General features: G+C 39.6%; 3 protein-coding genes and 1 long non-coding RNA gene across 4 annotated transcripts; 3 read left to right on the top strand and 1 right to left on the bottom strand.

Moving 5' to 3' along the window:
• Nucleotides 1-306: 306 nt before the first annotated feature.
• LOC115359187 (green-sensitive opsin-like) lies at nucleotides 307-4,089 on the top strand. Its single transcript, XM_030051536.1, has 5 exons — nucleotides 307-670; nucleotides 851-1,019; nucleotides 1,999-2,164; nucleotides 2,646-2,885; nucleotides 3,189-4,089. Exons 1-5 carry the CDS (start codon nucleotides 307-309, stop codon nucleotides 3,291-3,293), a joined length of 1,044 nt encoding a protein of 347 aa, XP_029907396.1. The 3' UTR covers nucleotides 3,294-4,089.
• Nucleotides 4,090-8,317: 4,228 nt separating this feature from the next.
• On the top strand, nucleotides 8,318-11,768 carry LOC115359185 (green-sensitive opsin-like). The gene is made up of 5 exons (XM_030051534.1): nucleotides 8,318-8,735; nucleotides 8,940-9,108; nucleotides 9,282-9,447; nucleotides 9,697-9,936; nucleotides 11,027-11,768. Exons 1-5 carry the CDS (start codon nucleotides 8,372-8,374, stop codon nucleotides 11,123-11,125), a joined length of 1,038 nt encoding a protein of 345 aa, XP_029907394.1. The 5' UTR covers nucleotides 8,318-8,371; the 3' UTR covers nucleotides 11,126-11,768.
• Nucleotides 11,769-15,837: 4,069 nt separating this feature from the next.
• On the top strand, nucleotides 15,838-18,793 carry LOC115359186 (green-sensitive opsin-like). Its single transcript, XM_030051535.1, has 5 exons — nucleotides 15,838-16,201; nucleotides 16,397-16,565; nucleotides 16,699-16,864; nucleotides 17,203-17,442; nucleotides 18,228-18,793. Exons 1-5 carry the CDS (start codon nucleotides 15,838-15,840, stop codon nucleotides 18,324-18,326), a joined length of 1,038 nt encoding a protein of 345 aa, XP_029907395.1. The 3' UTR covers nucleotides 18,327-18,793.
• A 6,533-nt stretch (nucleotides 18,794-25,326) lies between these two features.
• On the bottom strand, nucleotides 25,327-26,112 carry LOC115359189 (uncharacterized). Its single transcript, XR_003928232.1, has 2 exons — nucleotides 25,695-26,112; nucleotides 25,327-25,578 (listed from the first exon to the last, which is right to left on the bottom strand). It is a non-coding gene; the product is annotated as an uncharacterized LOC115359189 (long non-coding RNA).

The raw sequence follows: 26,112 nt of genomic DNA, 5'->3' as shown, positions 1-26,112 counted from the left end.
AAAAAAAAATCTTGCAGAGTATCCCTCTCCCCCACCATTTGCTCTTCAGTGACATTAATAATTCCAAGTTGAATCTACAAACGGAAGCTCAACCTACAAAATGTGTGAACTCCTCTCCAATGAGTGACAAGTGATTATTGGATGAATTGCACTGCAAATCCTCTTTCTTCATCTCCTTTATCCAATGTGAGTCTTCTTAGTGGGCTATATAACCATAGCTGCAGCATCACTTGCAATGAGAGCCAGCAGATCTTTGGCTGCAGATTCAGAGCTCACTGCATTTGGCCAATCAGTCCTCTCGAGAAGATGGAGAACGGCACCGAGGGCAAGAACTTCTACATTCCCATGAACAACAGGACTGGGCTTGTGAGGAGTCCTTTTGAATATCCACAGTACTACCTGGCAGATCCATGGCTATTCAAACTAATGGCAGCCTACATGTTTTTCCTGATCTGCACTGGTTTTCCCATCAACGCCCTGACGCTGGTGGTCACAGCTCAGAACAAGAAGCTCCGGCAACCTCTTAACTTTATCCTGGTCAACCTGGCTGTGGCTGGATTGGTTATGGTCATCTTTGGATTCACAGTCACTTTTTATACTTCCTTGATGGGCTACTTTTCTTTGGGGCCAATGACCTGTGCTATTGAAGGCTTCTTTGCTACAGTTGGAGGTAAGCTTTGGAAAAAAATGATTGGCTTATGCTGTTTGACTGACCACAATAAGCTTCTCTATGACTCTAGAATGTAATATTGTAAGGTTGAATCTACCTTACAGTTTAATCAGCTTAAGCAGGTGCAATACATTTTATGGTGTTTCAACATAACTTTTGTTCTGTCTCTTTTATCAACAGGTCAAGTCTCTCTGTGGTCACTGGTAGTGCTGGCTGTTGAGAGATACATTGTGGTCTGCAAGCCCATGGGAAGTTTCAAGTTCACTGCAACTCATGCTGGAATTGGAGTTGGTTTTACCTGGATCATGGCTTTGGCTTGTGCTGCTCCTCCACTTGTTGGCTGGTCCAGGTAATAAGCTTATGTCCCAATTAGTTGTAGTGACACCTGTGTCTGTATCACAGTAACACTAATACGAGGATCACAAGTGTTAGTACAAGTGAGCTTAAAGTGGCAAGTCGCAAGTTCCTCATTTAATGTTGTCGGTAACAAATAATAACTGCAGCAATGTTTTTACCATGCAGATTTTCTGTTCATTACAATTTTGTCAGATGCACTTGTCTTTTCAGCCATTGTGGCTATTGCTGCTCATACAAACTACGGAGACTTCTCCAGTTCATTCCAAACAAATTACTGGTGATTCTTGGAAACTGATTGTGACTGTATAAAGCTGAAATGGTCTCATGACCTTGAAATAGGTTGAATTTTTGTATTATATCAGTGGACAACAGAGATTAGTCAGGCATTCATTTATGAAAACATGTCAGAATATAACAATGTAATATAATTATATAAATTTAGCATACTTAGCACTTATTTATGCCAAGTGTGAAACCCAGTGCATTGACTTGGGCCCACAAGGATGCATGCACCTGGTTTGTCAAGACTGTTTCATCATTATCTTTCTTGTTTTCGACTGCTCAACCTCACACAGTGCTCTGCAAAATTTGCACCAGCTTAATTGGATGCATCACCATGCCTACAAATGGTGCTACTCAGTAGATATTCATATCTCTATGAATTTGCCACCTAGCCACACTTTACTCTGAACCTGTTCATAAGCAATCATGAGGGAATATGTATAGTCTAATTACCTTGATTAAATTAAATTGTAATAAGCAAGATATTTTCTCATGTTACTTGCATGGCAGTCACACCTTTACTGTATGTTTAATTTTATTTACAAATGGCATTATGTAACTGGTTAAATATCATCACGACCAAGTCTAATGTACTTGGTTTGCAAAATCTGGTATAGGCTACATATATTTTGATATATATTGTAAATAATTTACAGCTGGCATCAAGATTGCATGTCTTGTATTCACAGGTATATTCCTGAAGGTTTGCAGTGCTCATGTGGACCTGACTACTACACCCTGGCTCCAGGCTACAACAATGAGTCATATGTCCTTTACTTGTTCAGCTGCTACTTCTGTGTTCCAGTCTTTACCATTTTCTTCACCTATGGGAATCTAGTGTGCACAGTGAAAGCGGTAAGACATTTATCGAAGTCCAGTGGCCCTGCAAAGCAAGGTCTTTAAGTGTTGAAGGGCTTAAATTGTCTGATTAATTGGACATTTATTTGGTGTCTTAGTGACTCCTTGACACGCAAGAGCAATATTTAAGGTCCCAGACATGTAATCTTTTGAGCATACCAGTATTACAATAGCAGATACAATATTCAACATGTAACATATAATTTATTTAATACAAGATGTGATTTATTTTCCAACTCACCAGCTTTTTAGAGTATGCGAGTAACTTACAATAACTTTTATTGGGAACAGAAATGTTTAACATCATTCAAAATAACTTTTTTATTTTACAGAATTCTTTATTTAAATACAACACACCAAAGAACTTGTACAAATGAGTCATAGGATTCAGCCCAGACTTTATAATACACTGCTCAAGACAGTGAGCCTATCAGTCTAATTCTCCTCCTCTCTGTTGGTCTATTTGAACACATTTTAGGCTGCAGCTCAGCAGCAGGACTCAGCATCCACCCAGAAGGCTGAGAAGGAAGTGACACGCATGTGCATCCTGATGGTCTTTGGTTTCTTGCTGGCCTGGGTGCCATATGCCAGCTTTGCTGCATGGATCTTCTTCAACAGGGGAGCCGCATTCTCAGCCACAGCCATGGCTATTCCTGCCTTCTTCTCAAAGAGTTCAGCCTTGTTCAATCCTATTATCTATGTGCTGATGAACAAACAGGTATGTTGTGGCTCATCTCAAGCTTACCAACACATTCTAGTGTAAAGAGATTGATCTTAATTGATGTAAATGACCATAGCATCTGGCACAGTACCTTGTGCATAATGCATATATTTTCTGGTTAGTGTGTGCACTGCTGCTTCACGTCCTGTTGCTGTGTGTAGAAAACAGGGGCAATAAGGCTCACTTAAACCCTTTGGTTTCTTTATGAAGTCTAGTTCACAAATGTTGTCCTGTGCACTCTACACTGAGAGAGTGCACTGCTTCTTCATGATCTGATTGTACTATATGCTCTGCTTCCAGTTCCGTAACTGCATGCTGAGTACTGTTGGAATGGGTGGCATGGTGGAGGATGAGACCTCAGTATCAGCCAGCAAGACAGAAGTGTCCTCTGTTTCTCAAGCCTAGAAGACTCACAACAACTCTGATGGATTTTTCACATGGACATTTAACAACATTTCAACACACAGACTGTTTAATGGCTTGGAAACTCGTAATAGGATCCCAAGGAATTGCTATCAGTTTACGACAGGCTGCTTCAGGTATTCCCTCAGGTACAGTACAGTAGGATTTGACGCTGAGAATGTTATTATTCTGATACAGTATGTGAACCAGGCAACACATGTAAGGCACCATAATGGTAATGTCTTTTTTAGTGTGCCTGGTGTGGAGTGGACAAGGACTCTTTCTTGATCGTGTCACACAAAGGAGAGCAATATACACGGTACTGTCAAAACAAAGGAAACACCTTTGTAAATCCAACGTCAGTGAGAGGCTCTTACCTGTTCTATATGGAACAACTTGAACAATGCAATAAAATAGATAAATAAATAAATAACACACACACACACACACACACACACACACGCACACACACACACACACACACACACATCATCATCATCATCGTCGTCATCATCATCATCATCATCACAGAGCCACTATCATTAAAGGAAGCCTTTATTCTGGTGTTTCCTATGTTCTGATGATACATGTATATTCATAGCAAGCTTGTATGTTATACGACTACAATACAATATGATGATAATTTTAAAATTCTCAGGTTTCTGTTCTGTGATATTGAAATTTTATTTTTTTTGTGGGCCGGCATTTGTTTTGCTGGCCAGTTTCATGTCATCATTGTATATATTTTATAAATGCTTCTAAAATTGTAAATGTAGTTCAATAAATGCATGCATCCAAATACGTGTCATTGTTTCTTTTGATAAAAGTTTCGAGGGGAAAAAGTACAATTTCATATGACAGTAGATCAAAAATACCAATCTATTTTTTTTTTTAATGCTTTTTTTTTATATCAGCATCTTTTATTCTTCTCCTGACTATTCTTTCATTTTAACATTATTGCAATAACACTGTTATAACAATACTTTTGTGACAGTTTTTTTTTCTAATTGTTGTCTCTGCTCTTTTGTACTGCCCTAAGACTGCCTGGGCACATACAATTAGCAACACATTTTGAAATCTTATGGGCAGATTGCCATGAACTTTGGTGACCACAGCCATGCTCCTCAGAGAATGAACCCTTTCACCTTTGGCATCCCCAGAACGTTTCCTCTAACAACACCCTCAGGATAAAATGCCAACTTTTATTTTCAAAGGCTATTGGGAAAATGCCCTACAAGATTGGGTGAGCACACTCATGAGAGCCAGGGCACACACCATGTCAGCTCTGGTGACCTGCAAATGTCCTGACGTAGTGCTGAACCTATAGGCGTGACTTGATTAAATATATCTTGACTAACTTGACTAACTGACTGGATAGACTGCCAGGTTGTTTGGTGATTGGACCTATGTCTACAATAGAATGAAACCTCCCAGCATGACCCACATGAAGCAAAAATTTATTTTCATAAGTTCATGCTCACACAAACATTCATAACACACTCCCCATTTTATTCTTTTGGTATAATATTTCCTCTTGAACCACCTTTTCTCCCACAACCTCCCTTCCCGTGTCATATGCCATACAAAACCCAAGTTTGTTAGCCAACTATGGCTACCTGTAAAAATAATGGAATTTAAGAATAAAACCAAATTTAACCAATTATAACAAATTATTTCATCATAATGTATGACACATTTATGTGTATCAATCAGTCTGTCTATCTTTCCAGAGGTGTGGCAATTTCAAAAGTGAGGAGGATGGAATGATCAGGAGAAGACTATTTTTTATATATGTGAACAAAAATTAACAGCTTTGTGTGCTTAAATCAATTATTTGACTTCCCAAAAACTGTTGTTATGGTGGGATAAGTAAGTTGCAAAGAGCACACCGGCTAAAATAACTATTTTTCACATTCATGCTCCAGCGAAAAGAGTGGAAAATGCTTATTATTAGAAATAGAAACATATTAGACAGATAAATAGCTATATTGTAACTAACATTTTGAGTTGAAGCTAGGTAACCATCTGGTGTGTTTTTTCTATAGATTTTAAGGGAATGCAAAAAGGTTAGGCCTAATTAGAAAAGCCCCATCAGAACCAGGATTAAATGAGGTCAGTGCAGGACAGCCGCTGTGGCAACCAAGGTAACAACTAGTACCATGTTAACATGCCATCAACTGTCCACAAGAGTTACTGTGTGTAATTTACAGAAATATTACACAAATTTTTACAGAAGAGAAAATACTCAGGAGAGAGGCAGTGCTGAAGCTCTGTGGATGGAGGAAAGTTTGTGGAATAAAATGCAAAACACCAATGTTGTTTTCAGTTGTTTTATTTATTAGGACCAAACACAGAGAAAAGGCAACAACAGAACACCAGAAGAAATGAACTGAATTTCTTAAAGAGAGCCTCTTATGCTTCTTTAAAAGTGTTGGGTGTGTTACTTGGCACAGCATCAAGCTAATCAGCCCTAAGAGTGCCACCAGCACAAGGACTCAAAATTACATTAGTAGTAATTGCACTAACGTCATCCAATAAAGAATGACTTAAACCATGCATTAATAATAGTATTACAGGACCACCATTAGTCAAGGAAGCCTTTACCCTGGTGTTTTTTTTTTTTTTTTTTTTTTTTTTTAATCACAATAGATCACAGTATCACAGCATCCCTATTCCTCCTAACTATTTGTTCATTTTGGTAGCATTACAATAATATTGGTTCAATAATACTGTGGTAAAAAGACGTTCTTTCTTTCTTTCTTTCTTTCTTTCTTTCTTTCTTTCTTTCTTGTGTCCCTACTCTTTTATACTCCTTTAAGACTGCATGAGCTCAAAAGATTGGCAACACATTTTGAAATCTAATGGACAGGTTGCCATGAACTTTGGTGACCACAGCCATGCTCCTCAGAGAATGGACCCTGTCAACTTTGACATCCCTATAACGTTTCTTCTAACAGCACCCTCAGGATAAAATGTCAACTTTTATGTTTCAGAATCTGTTGGGAATACATCCATGAGACTGGGTGAGCCTAATCCTGAAAGCCAGCGCACACTCCCTGTCAGCTCTGGTGACCTTGTAGACTAAACATTTGACTTAATTAAACATACCTTCATCAAATCATAACACACTCCCCATTTTATTCATTCATTTTGGTAACCTTATAATATTTCCCCTTGAACCACCCTCAACCATCCACAACTTCCCTTCCCCTGTCATATGCCACACCAGCAACAAAACTAAAGCCTGTTAGGCAATTATGAGTACCTGAAAAAAATAATGGAATTTAAGAATAAAACTAAATTTAACCAATTATTTTATCATAATTTGTGAGATTTATGAGCCACAAATTCTTTTCTATATGTCTATCAATCAGTCTTTCTGATAGAGGTGTGGCCATCATTTCAAAAGTAAGGGGGAGGGAATGATCAGGAGAAGACATTTTCTTTTTATTTTTCTTTTATATAAACACAAATCAACAGGTTTTTGTGCTTATATCGACTGCATTTCTATATGAATTATTATATGAATTATTTGCTTTCCCCAGTTTGTTTTTTTTTTTTATTGTGGGTTAAGTAAGTTGCAAAAAGCACACCGGCTATAACAGCTACTTTTGAAATACATGCTCTCGGGTAAAGGGGGAGTAATTCTTATTATTACAAATTAAAAAGGGAAGGCTATTTCTGAAATTTCAGTGGTGAAATTAATCTCAGTGTGTTAAGGAGCTGGCTGTTCACTAATATTTCTAATGCAATATAGAAAACAATTATCAGACAAGTATTTTCACAGTGGGTGCCAATAAAATAAATGATAGACTATCTCAAATCTTTATTCTACAGTTCTTTATCATCACACATTTAAAGTGCAGTGTTTAAATATGTGATAATAGAGATTTGAAGAATGAAGGCTTGAGATGTGGTTCATTTTTTTTTGGAATGCTATCTTCCTCTATTGACAGAAAAAAAAAAACATCTATATTGTAACTAGCATTTTGAGTTGAAGCTAGGTAACCATCTGGTGTGTTTTTCTGTACATTTTAAGAGAATGCAAAAAGGTTAATTAGACAAGCCTTATCAGAACCAGGATTAAATGAGGTCAGTGCAGGACAGCTGCTGTGGCAACCAAGGTAACAACTAGTACCATGTAAACATGCCATCAACTATCCATGAGAGTTACAGAAATATTACAGAAATACCATAGAAAAATAGGGTGAAGACCAAATAAAGAGATAAAGGTACCAGAGGAAATGAACTCTTACCCTTTATCCAGTTTGAGATCCATTATTTTATGATTATTTATGACAGCCAGTCCTACCCCCTTATCTATCTATTTATTAGATTTGACAGCAAATGAGAGTATCCCATGCTATTTTATGGAAAAAGTTTATTTAGAATGCAGTGGACCCTTGCAGTTAACACGTTTGATTGTACACCATTTCTTACATGTTGCAGCAAATATGAAACATGTAGAAAAATTGCAAAGCAGCAACAAAATGATTTCAGCTCTTACCCAAAAGAAAAATATGTTTAAAATATTGAATCTCTTTATTTCCTTCTTTTGCAAACACTTTGTGAAAAAATATGTTTAAAAATGTTTAATTCAAACTGATGGATCAAACTTTAACCAGTAATATACTGAGTACTGAAAATATATGGGATGGGCACTCTTCAAAATGAATTTAATTGCAAACACTTAAACAAGTAATAACAAAATAACTTACCAGCAGAAATGTTATGGTACACATGATAATCACAATAGAAATCCTCATTTTCAGTATGAAAATCATCATTGTTATTGAAAATTGGAGGGAGATGCCAGTTCCTTCCATTCTGTCCAAAAATTTCAAAAAGAAGTTGGGTTGTGTTTTTTCACAGCAGAAGTCATGACGGTAATGATATAAAGCTCTTATATCCGGGATTAAAATGAATTAACAAATAGAATTAAACATCAGACCTATTCTTAATCCTCTTGTAATCCACTTTCGGAAAGGTATAAAACTAACACCTACAGTAAGTGCATCTAGTGAGCAGTTCATCACTTCACAAGCAAATCAGTACAGACTCTGTCTTTGCATTCAAGGAGGATGGAGAACGGCACCGAGGGCAATAACTTCTACATTCCCATGAACAACAGGACTGGGATTGTGAGGAGTCCTTTTGAATATCCACAGTACTACCTGGCAGATCCATGGCAATTCAAAGTGCTTGCCGTCTACATGTTTTTCCTGATCTGTTTTGGTTTTCCTATCAACGCTCTGACGCTGGTGGTCACAGCTCAGAACAAGAAGCTCCGGCAACCTCTTAACTTCATCCTGGTCAACCTGGCTGTGGCTGGATTGTTTATGGTCCTCTTTGGATTCACCATCACCATCACATCTGCTCTTAATGGCTATTTTGTTTTTGGACCATTGGGTTGTGCAGTTGAGGGCTTCATGGCTACTCTTGGAGGTATGAAATATTAAATTTTATTAATTGTAAATGTACACTACAGTTTTCTCATGATGAAAAGATACACAGTATTTTTCCATAATGCGTTTAGTGTTCTACAGAAATAGAAGAGAAAAGCTCTTGCAATGCAATGATTGAAACATAAGTACAATGCAACATAATATAAAAAATATTTCCAGACATTTATTTTTCATTCAATTACAGGTGAAGTTGCCCTCTGGTCACTGGTAGTGCTGGCTGTTGAGAGATATGTTGTGGTCTGCAAACCAATGGGAAGTTTCAAGTTCACTGCTGCTCATGCTGGAGCTGGAGTTGCTTTTACCTGGATCATGGCTTTGGCTTGTGCTGCTCCTCCACTTGTTGGATGGTCCAGGTATCATACAGATCACCTGTGCTAAAATTAGAAAAACTAAAACAAAGGGTCAAAGATATTTTTATCAGCTACAACTGCCTCTGAATCATAGTTCATGTATACCCTGATATCCTAGAGCTCATGTTGTGACCACTGATCTCTGCTCTTGGCTGTCCCTCTGAATTCTCAAACAGGTATATTCCTGAGGGAATGCAGTGCTCCTGTGGACCTGACTACTACACCCTGGCCCCAGGCTTCAACAATGAATCCTATGTCATATACATGTTCGTCTGCCACTTCATTATTCCAGTTATCACCATCTTCTTCACTTATGGAAGCCTTGTGCTGACAGTCAAAGCTGTAAGACTGCTATACTTTATTCTTCATAGCAAATAAACAGTCGGTTTGTTTTTGCTCAAGTTTTGTTTTTCTGTAGCTTTTTTTTACAGGGTAAAAGGCTCAAGATAATCTCAAGACAATAGAGAACAGAAATGTTTAACAGTAGCACAGACTTTATAATCCATTTCCCAACACAGTGTTCCATATTGTACTGAAAGTTGTAGCCTGTAACTGTTCTCCTCTCTGCTGGTCTATTTGAACACATCTTAGGCTGCAGCTCAGCAGCAGGAGTCAGCATCCACCCAGAAGGCTGAGAAGGAAGTGACACGCATGTGCATCCTGATGGTCATTGGATTCTTGGTAGCTTGGACCCCATATGCCAGCTTTGCCGCGTGGATCTTTCTCAATAAGGGAGCCGCCTTCACTGCTCAGTCCATGGCTATTCCTGCATTTTTCTCAAAAAGCTCTGCCTTGTTCAATCCTATCGTCTACGTGCTGATGAATAAACAGGTCAGTTTATTGTCACTTTATTGCTGTAGCAGCTCCCACAGCAGGGATAAATATAATTTCTTAGCTTGTAATGACAGCCACATCTACAGCTTTCTTTTATATATCAGGAAAGATGGAGAGATGACTGACAATGTCTGAGACAAGGTTTTTAGGACCTGATCATGATTCATGATTTAGGACTGAGAACACTTCTGAAAAATACTGTGCGAGACCTTTTCAATTCTGTCTTGCATGTTTTAAGTACGACACCTCTAGACTTGTAAACCTGAGAACCTGAGCTCTAGACCCATAGTGCTGTAACTCCAAAGGGATTACTGTCTTGGGGTAACTGGCTAGATCACATAGTTGTATTAATGTCAACTAAGGAAGCAAAATGTTCTCAGATCAGAACTGCTCCATATTGACGTAAATTTATTTATTTCAGCTTTTAAAGCATGCACTCTCACTTCTGGGGAGGGAAGTGACATGTATGTCATCTTGATGGTTGTGGCTTCCTCGTTGGCTGAACCCATATGTCAGCTTTGCTGCACTGATCTTCCTCAACACAGGAGTCTAATTCTAAGCCACACTTGCTTTCATTTTCTTATAGAGCACAACTTTATTCAAACTTATTATCTATGTGCTCATGAACAAACAGATAGGCTCAGTAGATGATTTGTTATTTTATAACAGGGGGGATGGCCCAATGGGAGCACCCCCTGGTTCCCTCATAACCAACCAATACATACACACCCATGTACACTTCCCCAAGGACATTGCTGAAAGACATGCCAATGAATGATCATGATGTTGATATTATCAATCATCAGTGATATCAAATAGTTTACAGAATATTGTAGATCCAAGCTGAAACTAACAGACTTGTGGGACTAAGACAAAAAGGTACAATTCAGGTGGGATATGCTGCAATTCATCTCTAGTGAGCTTTCAGACACATCCTCTATTCTGTGTGTAGAATAGATAGGTGGTACCATGACTTAAACCTATGGCTCCTTTATGGAGGATAGCTTGTATAAAAGGTGAAGTTTTTTCTGTTTGGTGAGTGCACTGCTTCTTCATGATCTGATTGTACTATATGCTTTTTTTTCAGTTCCGTAACTGCATGCTGACTACTATTGGAATGGGTGGCATGGTGGAGGATGAGTCCTCAGTATCAGCCAGCAAGACAGAAGTGTCCACTGCAGCATAGAAGACTTGCAACAACTCTGATGGATTTTTCACATGGACTTATAACAATATTTCAAGACAGAGACTGTTTTCTGGTTTGGTCACTCATAATGGCATCCCGAGGAATTGCTATCAGATTACGACAGGCTGCTACTACATCACTGCAACACCTCAAGGGAAAGAAATATACACAGTGCTGTCAAAACAAAGGAGGCACCTTAAATCCAACATCAGTGAGAGGCTCTTATGCTTCTATAAAAATGTGGGGTGTGTTACCTGAGTGTGAATCCAATCAGCCCTAGGAGCACCACCAGCACAAGGACTCAGAATTTACATCAGTAGTGATTCCACCAACTTGCCCTGTAGAGAATATTCAGACTAACCACACAGCATCACAGAGCCACCCTAAGCAAAGGAAGCCTTTATCCTGGTGTTTCCTATATTTTGATGATACATGTATATTCATAGCAAGCTTGTTTGTGATACTAATACAATACAATATGGTAATAATTTTCCAGTTCTGAAGTTTCTCTTCTGCTGTGTGGGCATTTTATTTTTTTGTGGGTCAGCATTTATTTTGCTGGTCAATTGTATGTCACCACTGTATATATTTTATAAATGTTTCAAAAAATGTAAATGTAGTTTAATAAATGCATGCATCCAAATATGTCTCATTGTTTCTCTTGATAAAAGTTCTTCTTTTGTGCTCTTCTAAGACTACATGGGCACAAAAGTTTGGCAATACAATTTGAAATCCAATAGGCAGTTTCTCATGAACTTTGGTCAGTATAGTCATGCTCCTCAGAGAATGAACCCTGTCATCTTTGGTGTCCCTAAGAGTTTTTCCCTAGTGCCACTCTCCCACTCTCAGGGCAAAATGTCAACTATAACGTTTCAAAATCTATTGGGAAAATGCACACGAGACTGGGTGAGCACAATCTTGACCTAGTGCTAAACATATAGGCCTTGTTCAGTCCATGTTGCCTCTTGCTGCTCTTCCTATTGCAGTCCAGACAGAAAATAGATCACAGCAGAGAGGAGAATAGATATATTCTTAAAATGCTCCTTTCCGTTGTATTCATATTGTAATATAGAAAAATATCCATATTGTAGCTAAGATTTTGACATGAGGGGAGCTACACTACTAAGGTTGTTTTTCTCTACATAATTAGAGAATACAAAAAGGTTAATTAGAAAAGCCTTATCAGAGCGCAGATTAAGGTCAGTGCAGGGCATCTGCTGTGCCACCAAGGTACTACTACCACATAAACATTCCATCAAGTGTCCGCAAGAGTTACGGTGTTTTATCTACAGAAATATTTTAGAAATGCTATAGAAAACACTGTGGAGAGAAGCAGTGTCGAAGCTCTGTGGATCGAGGAAAGCTGCCTAGAATTAAAAGCACATTTTTACTAAGTACCTGCACATGCATGACATATTCTCATGCATATGGATATACCAGGGGTGTAATAATACACAAATTCGTATTGAACTGTTTGATACAGGGCTCTCAGGTCAGTATATATTAAAAACTGGGGGTGTGATGAAATATTGCACCATGAAAATTTCTGATGTAAAACATGGTGATATGCATCGTTGAAACGAAATCTGAATTACAATATCAGGGCATAATAGGTACATGTAGTCATACAAGCACTGATCTGCACTCTCTCCTGTTTTTCAGAGCTCTTCTATATGTTTTCTTTTTTCACAGACATGTATGGTTTATTTACCTGACATGTTTCGGCGTTTGACTTCCGCCTTCATCAGACTGTCACATGTGACGCATCTTTATCAGCTGTTGTTTTTTGGAAGGTGTGACCAGCCTGTCAGATTTGACAGGTTGGTCACGCCTTCTGCTGACTGTTCGCCACCTGCAGGATGCCGCTCCAGGTGTGGGAGAGCATGTATGCTCCCTCGTCTCTGTTGATGGTCCTCCAACCTCGCTTCCTGATCTCAATGGCCTCCCTGATCCAGCGCTGATGTTTGTTTTCTTCGGTGCGGATGAGTCTGGCCTTCTCCCAGTCCATGACGTGGTTTTCCTGTTTGCAGTGATCTGTGATGGCTGATTTACAGTTTTCTTGTTGTGCCTTTTCCTTTATTGTCCTTTATTGTGTTTTCTTCTCAGTAAGAGAAGACATAATGAACTCAATCCAACAATGTTTTTCAGAGGTTTGTTTGGAAAGACAGGGGCACTTAGAGGCAAGTAGGTGAAGCAGGTCAACAAGGTCTCTGTGCTGGTGTGGTCAGCACATTGGCAGCTGCTTTTCAGAATTGCAGCCGAGCAATTGTTGCAATATGGCTTGTAATGCCATTACAATATGAAAGATAGCAGATCCTCCAATAACCACCAGGTCTGGTGTTTAGAGCTGCTTTGGTTTCCCTGTGAATTATTAGGGTGATGGCAAGAGAGTGGTAGTTAAAAAACAACGGTATGTCACATCTGCTATACAATAATAGGTTACATCAGTGGGAATATTCAAACATGACAACTCATTAATGCCAATGTCACCCCAGTGTGTCAACAGGTGGAGCTAGACAAAAACGAAAAAAAGCGCGATGCACATGCTACAAACTATCACTGCAGTATTTTGGCAGGCACAGCCATTCCCAACTGATTCAACAGGGCAGACAACATCACTGCAGCGATTGGTACATTTATAGCTGCAGATATGAGATCCTATGCTGTAGTGGAAAATGCAGGCTTTCAGAACAAGCTTAGTGTCACTGAGTCCTAGTAGACTATTCCTTTACCAGCCTGTTTCAGCCAGACTGTAATTCCTGCTTTGTACAAAAAAAAAAAAAAGACTGAATAGTGATGACAACGATACAGAATTTACATGCAGTATTCTGAATATGCAAAAATAATTATTTTCTAATCTGTTGTCATGACTCCCCTAAAATATTGGGTTATGCAGGTGGCACAGATGATACTGAATGATCATAGAAGGATGGATATTATAAGAATACTACATATGCGCTCTTTTGTGACAACACATTGCTACTTGTCACTTTGATCATGAAGGTGACTCTACTCTATAGAGTATATAAGCTACAATATAGTATAGAACTGAATATTTATAATATAGAGAATATCAAAGATCCAAGATGAAACTGACAGAGGGGCTTAACTGAGAGGAAAAGGTGCAATTACAATTACAAATCCGCCTGCCACTTCAGAACCATGGACAGGACCATGGGTTTATCAATACGTACACGGCACAGTTAAGCTGCTGATATTTCAGCACCATGGACAGCTACAGCAACAACCTAACAATAATAGCAGAGTGGACTGGATCAACAAGACTGGGTGTAACAGCTGCTGTTGGCTCGCCTCATTATTGTGAGGCTGCATTGAATTACATTAGATCTCTATTAAGTAAAGATGAGTACCAGGTCAGGCTGATGTATTCTGTTATCATGATGTGTTCTAATGTAATCTTGTAAAAATTTGCTGCATATAAACAGAAAAAGAAACTTGAATAAAAATAGTTGTTTGAAGGAAAACTTTGTCAATGTTTTCACAGCAAGAGATAACTTCCTAACACTAATTTTATCCAATATCTAATAATACATGATACTTTATGCATTAAACATGTTTAATTCGGAAACACAATAAAAGATAATGTTTTGTATTATTAACCATATTCCAATATATTCTAAATTCCATTTTTTTGAAACTGAGCCCTTTATTTAGTCCCATAACAAAATGTAAAAAAAAAAAAAAAAAAAGATTTTTCAAAAAATATGTTATTACATACGATTTTTCTATTGTATCATATATGACAGTACTTGAAGTGCCAATGGTATGGTCCAGGGTGAACAGGGGAAGTGTCCAAAGGTATACAACAGTATTTTGGTCAAGTATTGATTAAACTGAAACGGAAAGTGTTATTTGATAACGTATATCATATATGATACAAATGGCTTTATAGGGTTAAAATATGCAGCAAGATGAGTTTGGGAAATGTTTGGGATACTATCTGACAGTGGATACTATTTTTGGAACCTCCTCTGTTGAGGTCCCAAGTGAGCTGAGCACATGCAAAAATATGATGCAAAACAAATATGGAACAAATGTGGAAAAATGTCACAGTAAAGACAAAAAGGTTTCAGTTTTTCCCTAAAAGAAAACGGAACTGACTCTCTTTATTTTCTACTTTTCCAGATAATAAGTGTGTAAAAGAAAATCTTTTAAAAGGAAACAATTTATAACTCAAATTAAAGGATCAACAACTAATCATTGGCAATATATCAAAAATATCAAAAATACACAAAACATAAGATCAATACATTACATCTATTTAATTGCCTCTGATTAAACAAGTAAAAATGAATTAACTTACCAGCAGATATGTTATGTTATATTTGTTGTACCTGATAATGACAATAACAATCCTCATTTTCAGGATAAAATCCATACTTTTCATTAAACACTGGAGAGAAATGCTGGTTATGTAATTGCTGTAATCTTTCCATTCTGTCCAAAAAATTCAAAAGGAAGCTGTGTTGTAGGATCTTACTTCAAAACCGAGGTCAAGACATTGATGATATAAAGCCCTTTTATCCAGGATTAGAATGAATTAACAACTTAAACTTCTGACCTATTCTTAATCCTTGAGTAATCCCCCTTTGAAAAGGTATAAAACTAACACCTACAGTAAGTTCATCTATAGAGCACTTCATCACTGCACAAGCAAAACAGCACAGAGTCTGTCTTTGCATTAAAATAGGATGGAGAACGGCACCGAAGGCAAGAACTTCTACATTCCCATGAACAACAGGACGGGGCTTGTGAGGAGTCCTTTTGAATATCCACAGTACTACCTGGCAGATCCATGGCAATTCAAACTACTTGCTGTCTACATGTTTATGCTGATCTGTTTTGGTTTTCCTATCAACGCTCTGACGCTACTGGTCACAGCTCAGAACAAGAAGCTCCGGCAACCTCTTAACTTCATCCTGGTCAACCTGGCTGTGGCTGGGTTGGTTATGGTCCTCTTTGGATTCACCATCACCATCACATCTGCTCTTAATGGCTATTTTGTTTTTGGACCATTGGGTTGTGCAGTTGAGGGCTTCATGGCTACTCTTGGAGGTATGAAATATTAACTTTTACCATACTACACTCCTGTTCTCGTCATGGGAAAAAGGATATACAATATTTTTTTCCATAACGTATTTAGTATTCTACAGAAATATATATGAAAAGCTCTCAGATGCATGCAGTGATTAAAACATATGCATGATACAAAAATGTTTACAGACATTTATTTTTTTTATTTCACCACAGGTCAAGTTGCCCTCTGGTCACTGGTAGTGCTGGCTATTGAGAGATACATTGTGGTCTGCAAACCAATGGGAAGTTTTAAGTTCACTGCAACTCATGCTGGAGTTGGTGTTGCTTTTACCTGGATCATGGCCATGTCTTGTGCTGTTCCTCCACTGGTTGGCTGGTCCAGGTATCAGCTTCAGCTGCCTCTAAATCTAACATGTAGTTTATGTATATTTTTACTTCTCAGAGCTCCTGTGTTGTAGAGTGTATTTGCAACCATTAATCTCTTCTCTCTGCTGTCCCTCTGAATTCTCAAACAGGTATATTCCTGAAGGAATGCAGTGCTCCTGTGGACCTGACTACTACACCCTGGCCCCAGGCTTCAACAATGAATCCTATGTCATGTACATGTTCAGCTGCCACTTCTGTGTTCCAGTTGTCACCATCTTCTTCACTTATGGAAGCCTTGTGCTGACAGTCAAAGCTGTAAGATTGCTATACAATCTCCCCAGTCTACTAAAGTTTGTACATATGGAATATGTAAGGGAGAGGAGAGAGAGTTACAAGATGATAGAGAATTTATGGTTACATTGTAACCTTGGTTCTCTGAGTGAAGAGACCATCTCTCCACTCTGTTACATATTCCATATGTACCGGCTTTAGTAGGCTGGAGATAATTTCAAGACAATAGAGAACAGAAATGTTTAATAGTAGCACAGACTTTATAATCCATTGCCCAAGACAGTGTTCCACATTGTACTGAAAGTTGTAGCCTGTCAGTCTAACTATCCTCCTGTCTGCTGGTCTATTTGAACACATTTTAGGCTGCAGCCCAGCAACAAGACTCAGCATCCACCCAAAAGGCTGAGAAGGAAGTGACACGCATGTGCATCCTGATGGTTTTGGGATTTTTAGTAGCTTGGACCCCATATGCCAGCTTTGCTGCATGGATCTTCTTCAATAAGGGAGCCGCCTTCACTGCTCAGTCCATGGCTATTCCTGCCTTTTTCTCAAAAAGCTCTGCCTTGTTTAATCCTGTCATCTACGTGCTGATGAATAAACAGGTCAGTTTATTGTCACTTTATTGCTGTAGCAGCTCCCACAGCAGGGATAAATTGAATTTTTTAGCTTATAACAGCAGCCAGATCTACAATTCTCTTTTATACATAATTTAGGAAAGATGGAGAGATGATTGCCAATGTTCAAGACAATGTTTTTAGGACTTGATCATGATTCATGGTTTAGAAGTAAGAACCCTACTGAAAAATGGGCAAGGAAAGGCAGCTTTATCTATACAGGTCATTTCATATACAGACACAATTCAAAGTGCTTTATATAATTAAAATACAGTAAAATTAACAGTCCCTAAAAATATAACTAAACTGGGGGAAACTCATTCTATTGGAAATTGTTTGTTTCTGTTGTGTCACCAATGCTTTTAAAATCACCATATCTTTTATTATCATATCTGACAGTATTTTAGCCAGTTTCATTACCGCAAGCCACCAAAACTACTTGGTTCAAGCAAGGGAAGGGGGTTAGGTTTAGGCATAAAAACACTTTGTTACCCACCCGTTATCCGCCATCCTATCCTGGTGGCGGATAAGGTGAAATATAATTGAGAATTCAGTTTAGCTGCATGAGAACATAATTTTTAGGAGACAGGACTGATCTGGGTGGTTATCCCAATTCTGTGCTACATGATAACAAAATGCTGCTTCACCGGAGGATAATTTTATCCAGTTCACCCAGGATCTAGTACAGTATCTTGTATGTAATGTAATGATTTTCTGTTTGGTGAGTGCACTGCTCCTTCATGATCTGATTATACTACATGCTCTGTTTTCAGTTCCGTAACTGCATGCTGACTACTATTGGAATGGGTGGCATGGTGGAGGATGAGATGTCAGTATCAACAAGCAAGACAGAAGTGTCCACTGCAGCATAGAAGACTTGCAACAACTCTGATGGATTTTTCACATGGACTTATGACAACATGTCAATACAGAGACTGACTTTATGACTTGGTCACTAATCATAGGATCCCGAGGAATTGCTATCAGATTACGACAGGCTGCTACTGCATCACTGGAACACCTAAAGGGAAGGAGAGCAATATACACAGTACTGTCAAAACAAAGGAAGCACCATTGTAAATCCAACATCAGTGAGAGGCTCTTATGCTTCTATAAAAATGTGGGGTGTGTTACCTGAGTGTAAGTCCAATCAGCCCTAATAACACCACTAGCACAAGGACTCAGAATTTAGATTAGTAGTGATTCCACCAACTTCCCCTGTAGGGAATATGCAAACTAACATTGCACAGCATCACAGAGCCACCATAAGCAAAGGAAGCTTTTATCCTGGTGTTTCCTATACTTTGATGATACCTGTATATTCAGAGCAAGCTTGCATGTTATACCACTACAATACAGTATGAAAATGATTTCGAAATTCTGGAGTTTCTGTTCTGGTGTGTTGGAATTTTATTTATTCATTCATTTTTGTGGGTCAGCATTTAATTTGTTGGCCAGTTGTATGTCATAATTGTACATATTTTATAAATGTTTCAAAAATTTTAAATGTAGTTTAATAAATGCATGCATCCAAACAGGTCTGATTGTTTAATTTGATAAACATTTCAGGGATTGCAAAAATATTGTTGCAATAATACTGTATGTAGCTCTCTTCACAACAAGACAGATACAGGTTGGTTCTTTGAAACGTGTGTTTATTGACTGGGAAGTCTTGTTTCTCCAATGCATACACACCTTAGTCAAGCCTTTGACTGGGCACATATGACTGGTAACACATTCTGAAATCTAATGGGCAGATTGCCATGAAATTTGGTCAGCACCGTTATGCTCCTCAGAGAATGAACCCTGTCAATTTGTCATCAGTAGGATTTTTCCGCAAGCAACACCCTTAGTACCAAAAGTCAACATTAGCATTATTTTGAATTTCTGATTAATCTCATTGTGTTATCCTAGATATGTCTAGTCCATGTTGTTTCTCACTGTTCTCTGTTGCAGCACAGATGGAAAATATATCACAGGAGACAGGAGAGTAGGTATATTCTTAAAATTGTTTTTTTCCCTGAGTCCCTCAAAGCTGGCTGCTCCCTGATATTTCCATCGCATTACAGAAAAATAGCTACTCTGACATGAAGGGAGCTTACCATCTTGGGGGTTATTCTGTACATTACTAGAGGATGCAAAAAGGTTAATCAGAAAAGCCTTATCTGAACCAGGATTAACCCTCCTGTCGTGTTCGCGGTCAAATCTGACCGGTGTACAAGTTTTCTCTCCAAAAAATGCAGTTATGTTTTATTTAACTTGCATACACCCATCGTGTTCCCGGTCACAAATGACCGGTCATTAGAAATGAATGGGTAAGACTACAATTAGTGTATAAAATAGAGTTAAACACATTCCCACACTCCTTTCCCACACCCCAACATGCAGGTGTCTTTGAGCAGACACAGATGTGTGTGAACACACACACACACACACACACACACACACACACACACACACACACACACACACACACACACACACACACACCTTATACCCCTTTCTGGCTTCCATGGCAACCCCACAGGAAAGTATCTCTCTGACTTCTTTCCCACACCCCAACATGTAGGCCTCTTTCAGCAGGCACACACACACACACACACACACACACACACACACCTTATAACCCTTTCTGGCGTCCATGGCAACCACCACGGGAAAGTATCTCTCAGACTTCTTTCCCACACCCCAACATGTAGGTGTCTTTGAGCAGGCACACACACACACACACACACACACAAACACACACAAACACACACACACACACACACACACACACACACACACATGGACACAGACACACACAACTTTGCCCCTTTTTGGCTTCCATGGCAACCCTCACGGGAACCTACCACGGGAACTGCCAACACCTGACACCTGACACCTGTCACCTGACAGGTGTCAGGTGTCAGGAAGAAGACCCAGCTGAAGTTGTGGTCACCTTTCGGTCCAAAAAATGGTCATTTTTCCTGGACCTCATCCCCACCTGAGAGGAACGGTCAGCTTCCATGTGAAAATGTCATGAGGATGACTAGCTAAATCATAGTGGTCAATGCTGACGGGAACACAAAAGATGCTATTTTTTGCCACTATTTAGAAAATTGAAATGTTTCAAAACAGTGTCCTTGGAAAACATTGAAATGAAGTACTTTGTGATAAATACTACAATATGTTTCATCTGAGTATTTGTTATAGTCAAAATAATATCTATATAATGTTTTTTTCCCTAAAAAACGAATGGTATGATCTCAGGTAAATTAGGCCTACAGCACATACATAGCAAATAGAAGTTCAAAACTTGTCATTTTCACAAGAGCAGAAGTTGATAAAAAGATCTAACACAACATTAGGTGATAATATGTATTATAGTGGATTTATAATCAAATACAATGTTACCGGTCACATGTGACCGGGAACCTCATGAGTGTTAGCCCAAAATGAACAGAATAGGAGGGTTAAGTGAGGTCAGTGCAAGGGCAGCTGCCATGGCACCCAAGGTAACCGCTAGTACACAGGTTTTGTGTTATAATCTGAGCTTTGTGGACCTCTCTAAAGGAAGTTGTGTTAGGGGTGGTGTCATGGCCTGGCTCCAGGGGCCAGGTCCTCCCTACAGGGGCTTTACAGGTGGAGATAAATAATAAGTCAATAATAGCTTAGTAGGTGCTAAGGTGTATCTTTCATGTTCACCTTACACTGGTCCTGCGCAAGTTGGGGCACAAACCATGAAGTTTTTTGCATGCAGTGCCAATGTGTTCACCTATTCTAAAATGGTGTATTTCTGCATACTGGGGCCAAAACAGTCTTGGAGTTGCATAAATTTGGTCGGACTGAAAATCTGAGACTGTTGTGAAAATTAGCCCAATTTTATCCATGTGTAATGATGATAGCATACTAGCCACATTCATTGTAATGAGACCATTTTTAGGGGCCGGGCAGCCTAAGATGCCAGGACCCTCTTGTATTCCTGCGTTTTCTTCTTCCTCTTTCTTCTTTCTTTCTTCTGAGGAAATCCTACTTCCCATGTGCAGAAAATCACCAAATTTTGCACAAAGGTCTAGTCCCATGCCAGATTACCTCAGCTGCAAACACAAGCCAATGGCGACGAGGCAAGACACAAAGGGGGAATATAAGCAGGACTAATGGGGAGTGATTAGACACAGGTGTAGGAGACACAATCAGGGATCAGGTGAACACAGACGAGGAAGGGGCGGGGCAGACAGGAACCTGGAACAGAGACAGGGGTGAGTGATCACAAAATAAAACAGGAAATGCAAGACATGAAACATGAGGGAGAAAATAAAATATTAAACAGACAGTGAAACATAACAATTGCAAATTATGAAATCCATCATTCGGTTTTTCAAAAACTGTAAAACCTATTAAACCTATATCCTCCCAAAATTTTTGCTCAAATGTCACCAAACTTGCTACAGAGCATCTTCAGACTGTCCTACACAGCCTACACTGCAAAATGTTTGACTGTAAACAGTATTGTAAACATACATTTTCTTGGTAAATAAACCTTCAATATACGTGAAAAAAATGGACACAATTTTGGAGTCATGGTAGATGATGTGTGGCAAATTTCAGATTTTTATCTCAAAAACTAAATTTTTGACAGCATTTTGAATTTTGCTCTCATGTGAACAGTTGGAGTCAATGCAAGAATTGCATTTTTACAGTTTTTCTCAATTTCTAAAACACTAAACCCGACTGTCTGAACCAAATGCTCCATTGCCTGAACCCACTGATTGAATCACTCACTCTTTTGGCAAAACCATAAGCACGTTTCACCTGTTTAGACACAACTTACCAACACATTTTCATTGTGATGCACCTAATGGTGAGCACAGGTGGCAAAAGTCAAATACAAGTAAAGCACAGGCGTCACTGGTTGAACACAACAACTCAAAACTGATCACACTTGTGGCTAATGATGTGAGGGAACATACACTACTCACAAAAAGTTAGGGATATTTGGCTTTCGGGAGAAATTTACGGAAAATGTAAAAAGTTCACGCTACAGTGATATTATATCATGAAAGTAGGGCATTTAAGTAGAAGCATACACTGGTGATTTCCTTATCTCAAACAATTTATTGAAACAAAAGCCAACAACAGTGGTGGATATACCACAACAAAAAATGTCAATGTCTCAATAACTTGTCATGTGCCCTTGAGCATCAATTACAGCTTGACAACGACGTCTCATGCTGTTCACAAGTCGACTTATTGTCTGCTGAGGCATGGCATTCCACTCTTCTTGAAGGGGGGGCCCTCAGGACATTGAGGTTCTGGGGTACAGAGCTCCGAGCCTCTACACGGCGACTCAGCTGATCCCATAGGTTTTCTATGGGATTCAGGTCTGGAGAAAGTGCAGGCCACTCCATTTGAGGTACCCCAGTCTCCAGCAGCCATTCCCTAATGATGCGACCTCGATGAGCTGGAGCATTGTCGTCCATGAGGATGAAATTAGGCCTGTGTTGTTCATGCAGGGGCACAATGACTGGATTAATGATGTTATTCAGGTAGTATGGGCTTGTCACTGTACCATTCACAAAGTGTAGGGCAGTTCTGTACTGACTAGACACAACTGCCCACACAGTAACACCACCACCACCAAAGGCTCATCTGGTGACAACAGTGGCTGATGCATAGCGCTCTCCTTGATGTCTCCAACATCGTTGGCGGCCATCATTTCTGCTCAACATGAATCTGCTTTCATCAGAAAATAGCACTGAGGCCCACTGGTCCCTCGTCCAGCGTAAATGCCCCCTGGCCCATGCAAGACGATGACACCTGTGCCTGGTGGTGTGTCAGGTACCCTTGCAGGTCGTCTAGCACGCAGACCATGCTGATGTAAACGGTTTCGAATGGTCTGACGTGACACTTGGGTGCCTCTCACCTCCCTTAAACGTGCCTGGAGTTGAGTGGCATTCATCATCCGGTTCCGCAGGGCACTGTTCACAATGAAGCGGTCATCAGTGTGGGATGTGGCCAAAGGACGTCCACTTCTATGCCTTTCTGTGACTCTTCCAGTCTCTTTGTATCTCTGTTGCAACCTGCTGATGACACTCTGTGACACTCTAAGCTCAGTGGCCACTTCCGTCTGAGAACATCCTGTTTGAAGCCTTGCAATGGTGAGGTACTGTTGATCAATTGTTAGGTGTCGTCTTGGTCAAAATGATGTCAAAATGTGGACAGCATGATGAGGAAGACTGTTTAAATACCAATTCTAATTGAACCAGGAAATTTATTGGTTGATTCATGGATCAAACACCTGTTGTGAATTTTGCCGTTAAGCTCCTTGTTAGAGAACAGCAACTTGTGCAAAAAGTACTGAAACACTGAACAGTTGGACATGTGCATTCAAAAGTTTACAGAAGGTCACATTAAGTTCACCTGTAAAGGTTATAATGCATTTTAGGTTCATCTGGAAATTTCACCCGAAAGCCGAATATCCCTAACTTTTTGTGAGTAGTGTATATAAGCCAGTTCAGAGAGCACTGCTGTGTGAAGCACTACAATGGATAGAAATCTGAGAGGAGGAGTTCGTGTGAGAGGTGGCCAAGGAGGTCAAGGAGGTCGAGGAGGTCGACCCAGTACGGAGAAATGATGCTGTGGCTGAGTAATGCACTTCTCATTTGTGTATTTTTGTACTTTATTTTTACGTAGGCTTACTGTATACAAGTGCTAAATGCACACGATTTCTGTTTGTTTTTGTACTGTGCAAGTGCTACGTGTAAATGCACAAGATTTCTGTTTTTTGTACTTTTTTTTTTACTGTGTACAAGTGCTAAATGCACAGGTTTTTTGTTTTGCAACATGCATTTAGCCTACAGTGAACAATAAACATTTATTTCTACAGCTTCATGTCCTGAGCATTGTGTTTTCTATTTTTCTATGTAGTGTTTAGTTTTTTTTTTAAATTGTTCTTTAAATTGTTCTAAAGTTCTCTAAACACATTTAATAAAACTAACCCCCATTTGCCAAAACCATAAACACATTTCACATGAAGACACAATTCACAAATCGCAATCCTTCTTTTCTCATAAATCTAAACACATTTTGGCTACGTTTACACGTACACGGGTATTTTTAAAAACGGAGACATTACCCTTTGTTTGTGCCCTTCATTTACACACAAACGGTGAATTTGCCTCTGAAAACGATTCTTTCTAAAATCTCCGGCCAAAGTGGAGATTTAGGAAAACTCCTGTTTCGCGTTTGCATGTAAACTGAGAAAAACGGAGAAATACAGAGTTTCAGGCAGCCGACGTCACATTATGCGCCAAAAGTGCGCGCAATGTTTACATTTGGCTATGGTGATCATAGACATGATATACGTATATTTTGTCTATGATGGTGATGATCATGGATGCATTCACAGTAGCAGTCGCATTTCTGTTGGTGCAGACACTTTCCATATGTTTGCATTTGCAATACAGCTGCTTTTTTTTTATAGTGAGGAGCAGAGATGAATGAGGGCTCAGAGGTCAGTCTCCTCCCTCCAACACAAAGAGCCAGTCCGCGGCACCGTCAGCATCGCCGGTTTTGGGTCCGACCTGGGCAGACTGCTGTCTGGTTTGGCTTCTGATTGGCTTGCATGGCTTTCTCCTTCTTTCTACACCACCGCCCATAGGCTTGGGGTAGTTATGATGGCGCTCGACGGCGTATTTATGCGGGTTGATGTAAATGTGGCCGGGCCCAAAAGGCCGCACTTAAAATTACAAATAAATAAATAGGAAAAAATCACTAAAACGACAACGCCACCTAGGGATGATTAAAAGAGCCCTAGGACTCTATAAAAAAGGACTCACAGGTTCTTAAAATCAGGGGAGCAGAGTTAAAAACCAACACGGGGACAAAACGTCCAATTAAAACTAGATTTATTACAATAAAAGAAGTCAAGGGTGGTACCACCAAAAATAATTTACACAGGAGAATAAATGCTAAACACAATAAAATAATAAAAATAAATGCAAATTAAAGGATAAAAATGCTGCTTCTCAACGGTAAAAAGCTCAGTCTAGCCAGTTCAGTCCACGCGTATCCCTGCGGCTCCTCCACGTAGCTCGTAGCCTCCCCGCACCAGCTGCCGGGTCTCCCTCACTCCGTTCGTCCCTGCGGGGAACACAGGAAAACCTGGCGAGTGTGGTGCTCAACTACAACTTAGCTACTCCACTGACGACCCTCTTATAGCCCCCGTGTCCGCCACGAATTAAGTCGGGTATACTCACGGTTGTCCCGGGCGACAGCTAGTGGACTGCCGGCCCAGGCCTGAGTAAATTAGCGGTGGCGGACTTTAGGCTACCGCACGCCTTTCCCGGCACTATTCCGTCGTCCTCACGTTGGGGGACCGCTCCGTCAGGTGGTAGACTGTCTTCGCCGAACCGCTGCGTGTTCCCTCTCTCGGCCGAACCGCTCTGTCGACCCTCCGCTATTCCTCGCTCGTTGCTCCGTCGTTGCTCGCTCCCTTCCCGCAGCTCGCTCCGTCAATAAAAGCAGTGTCCGTGCCTTTGTTTTCAGCGTCCCACACCTGTGGCTTGTTTACTGATTAGTTCGTAATTGGGGGTGGGGCTTCGCAGGGGTCATTCAAAGTAAAAGCAGCATGCATACTTAATAAATAAATACACTCAAAACAATCCAATAATTAAA

This window comes from Myripristis murdjan, chromosome 5 (genome assembly GCF_902150065.1).
Source record: "Myripristis murdjan chromosome 5, fMyrMur1.1, whole genome shotgun sequence".
NCBI lineage: Eukaryota > Metazoa > Chordata > Actinopteri > Holocentriformes > Holocentridae > Myripristis > Myripristis murdjan.
Note: the sequence above shows the minus strand (reverse complement) of the source record. Positions and strands in the feature narration are given on the sequence as shown.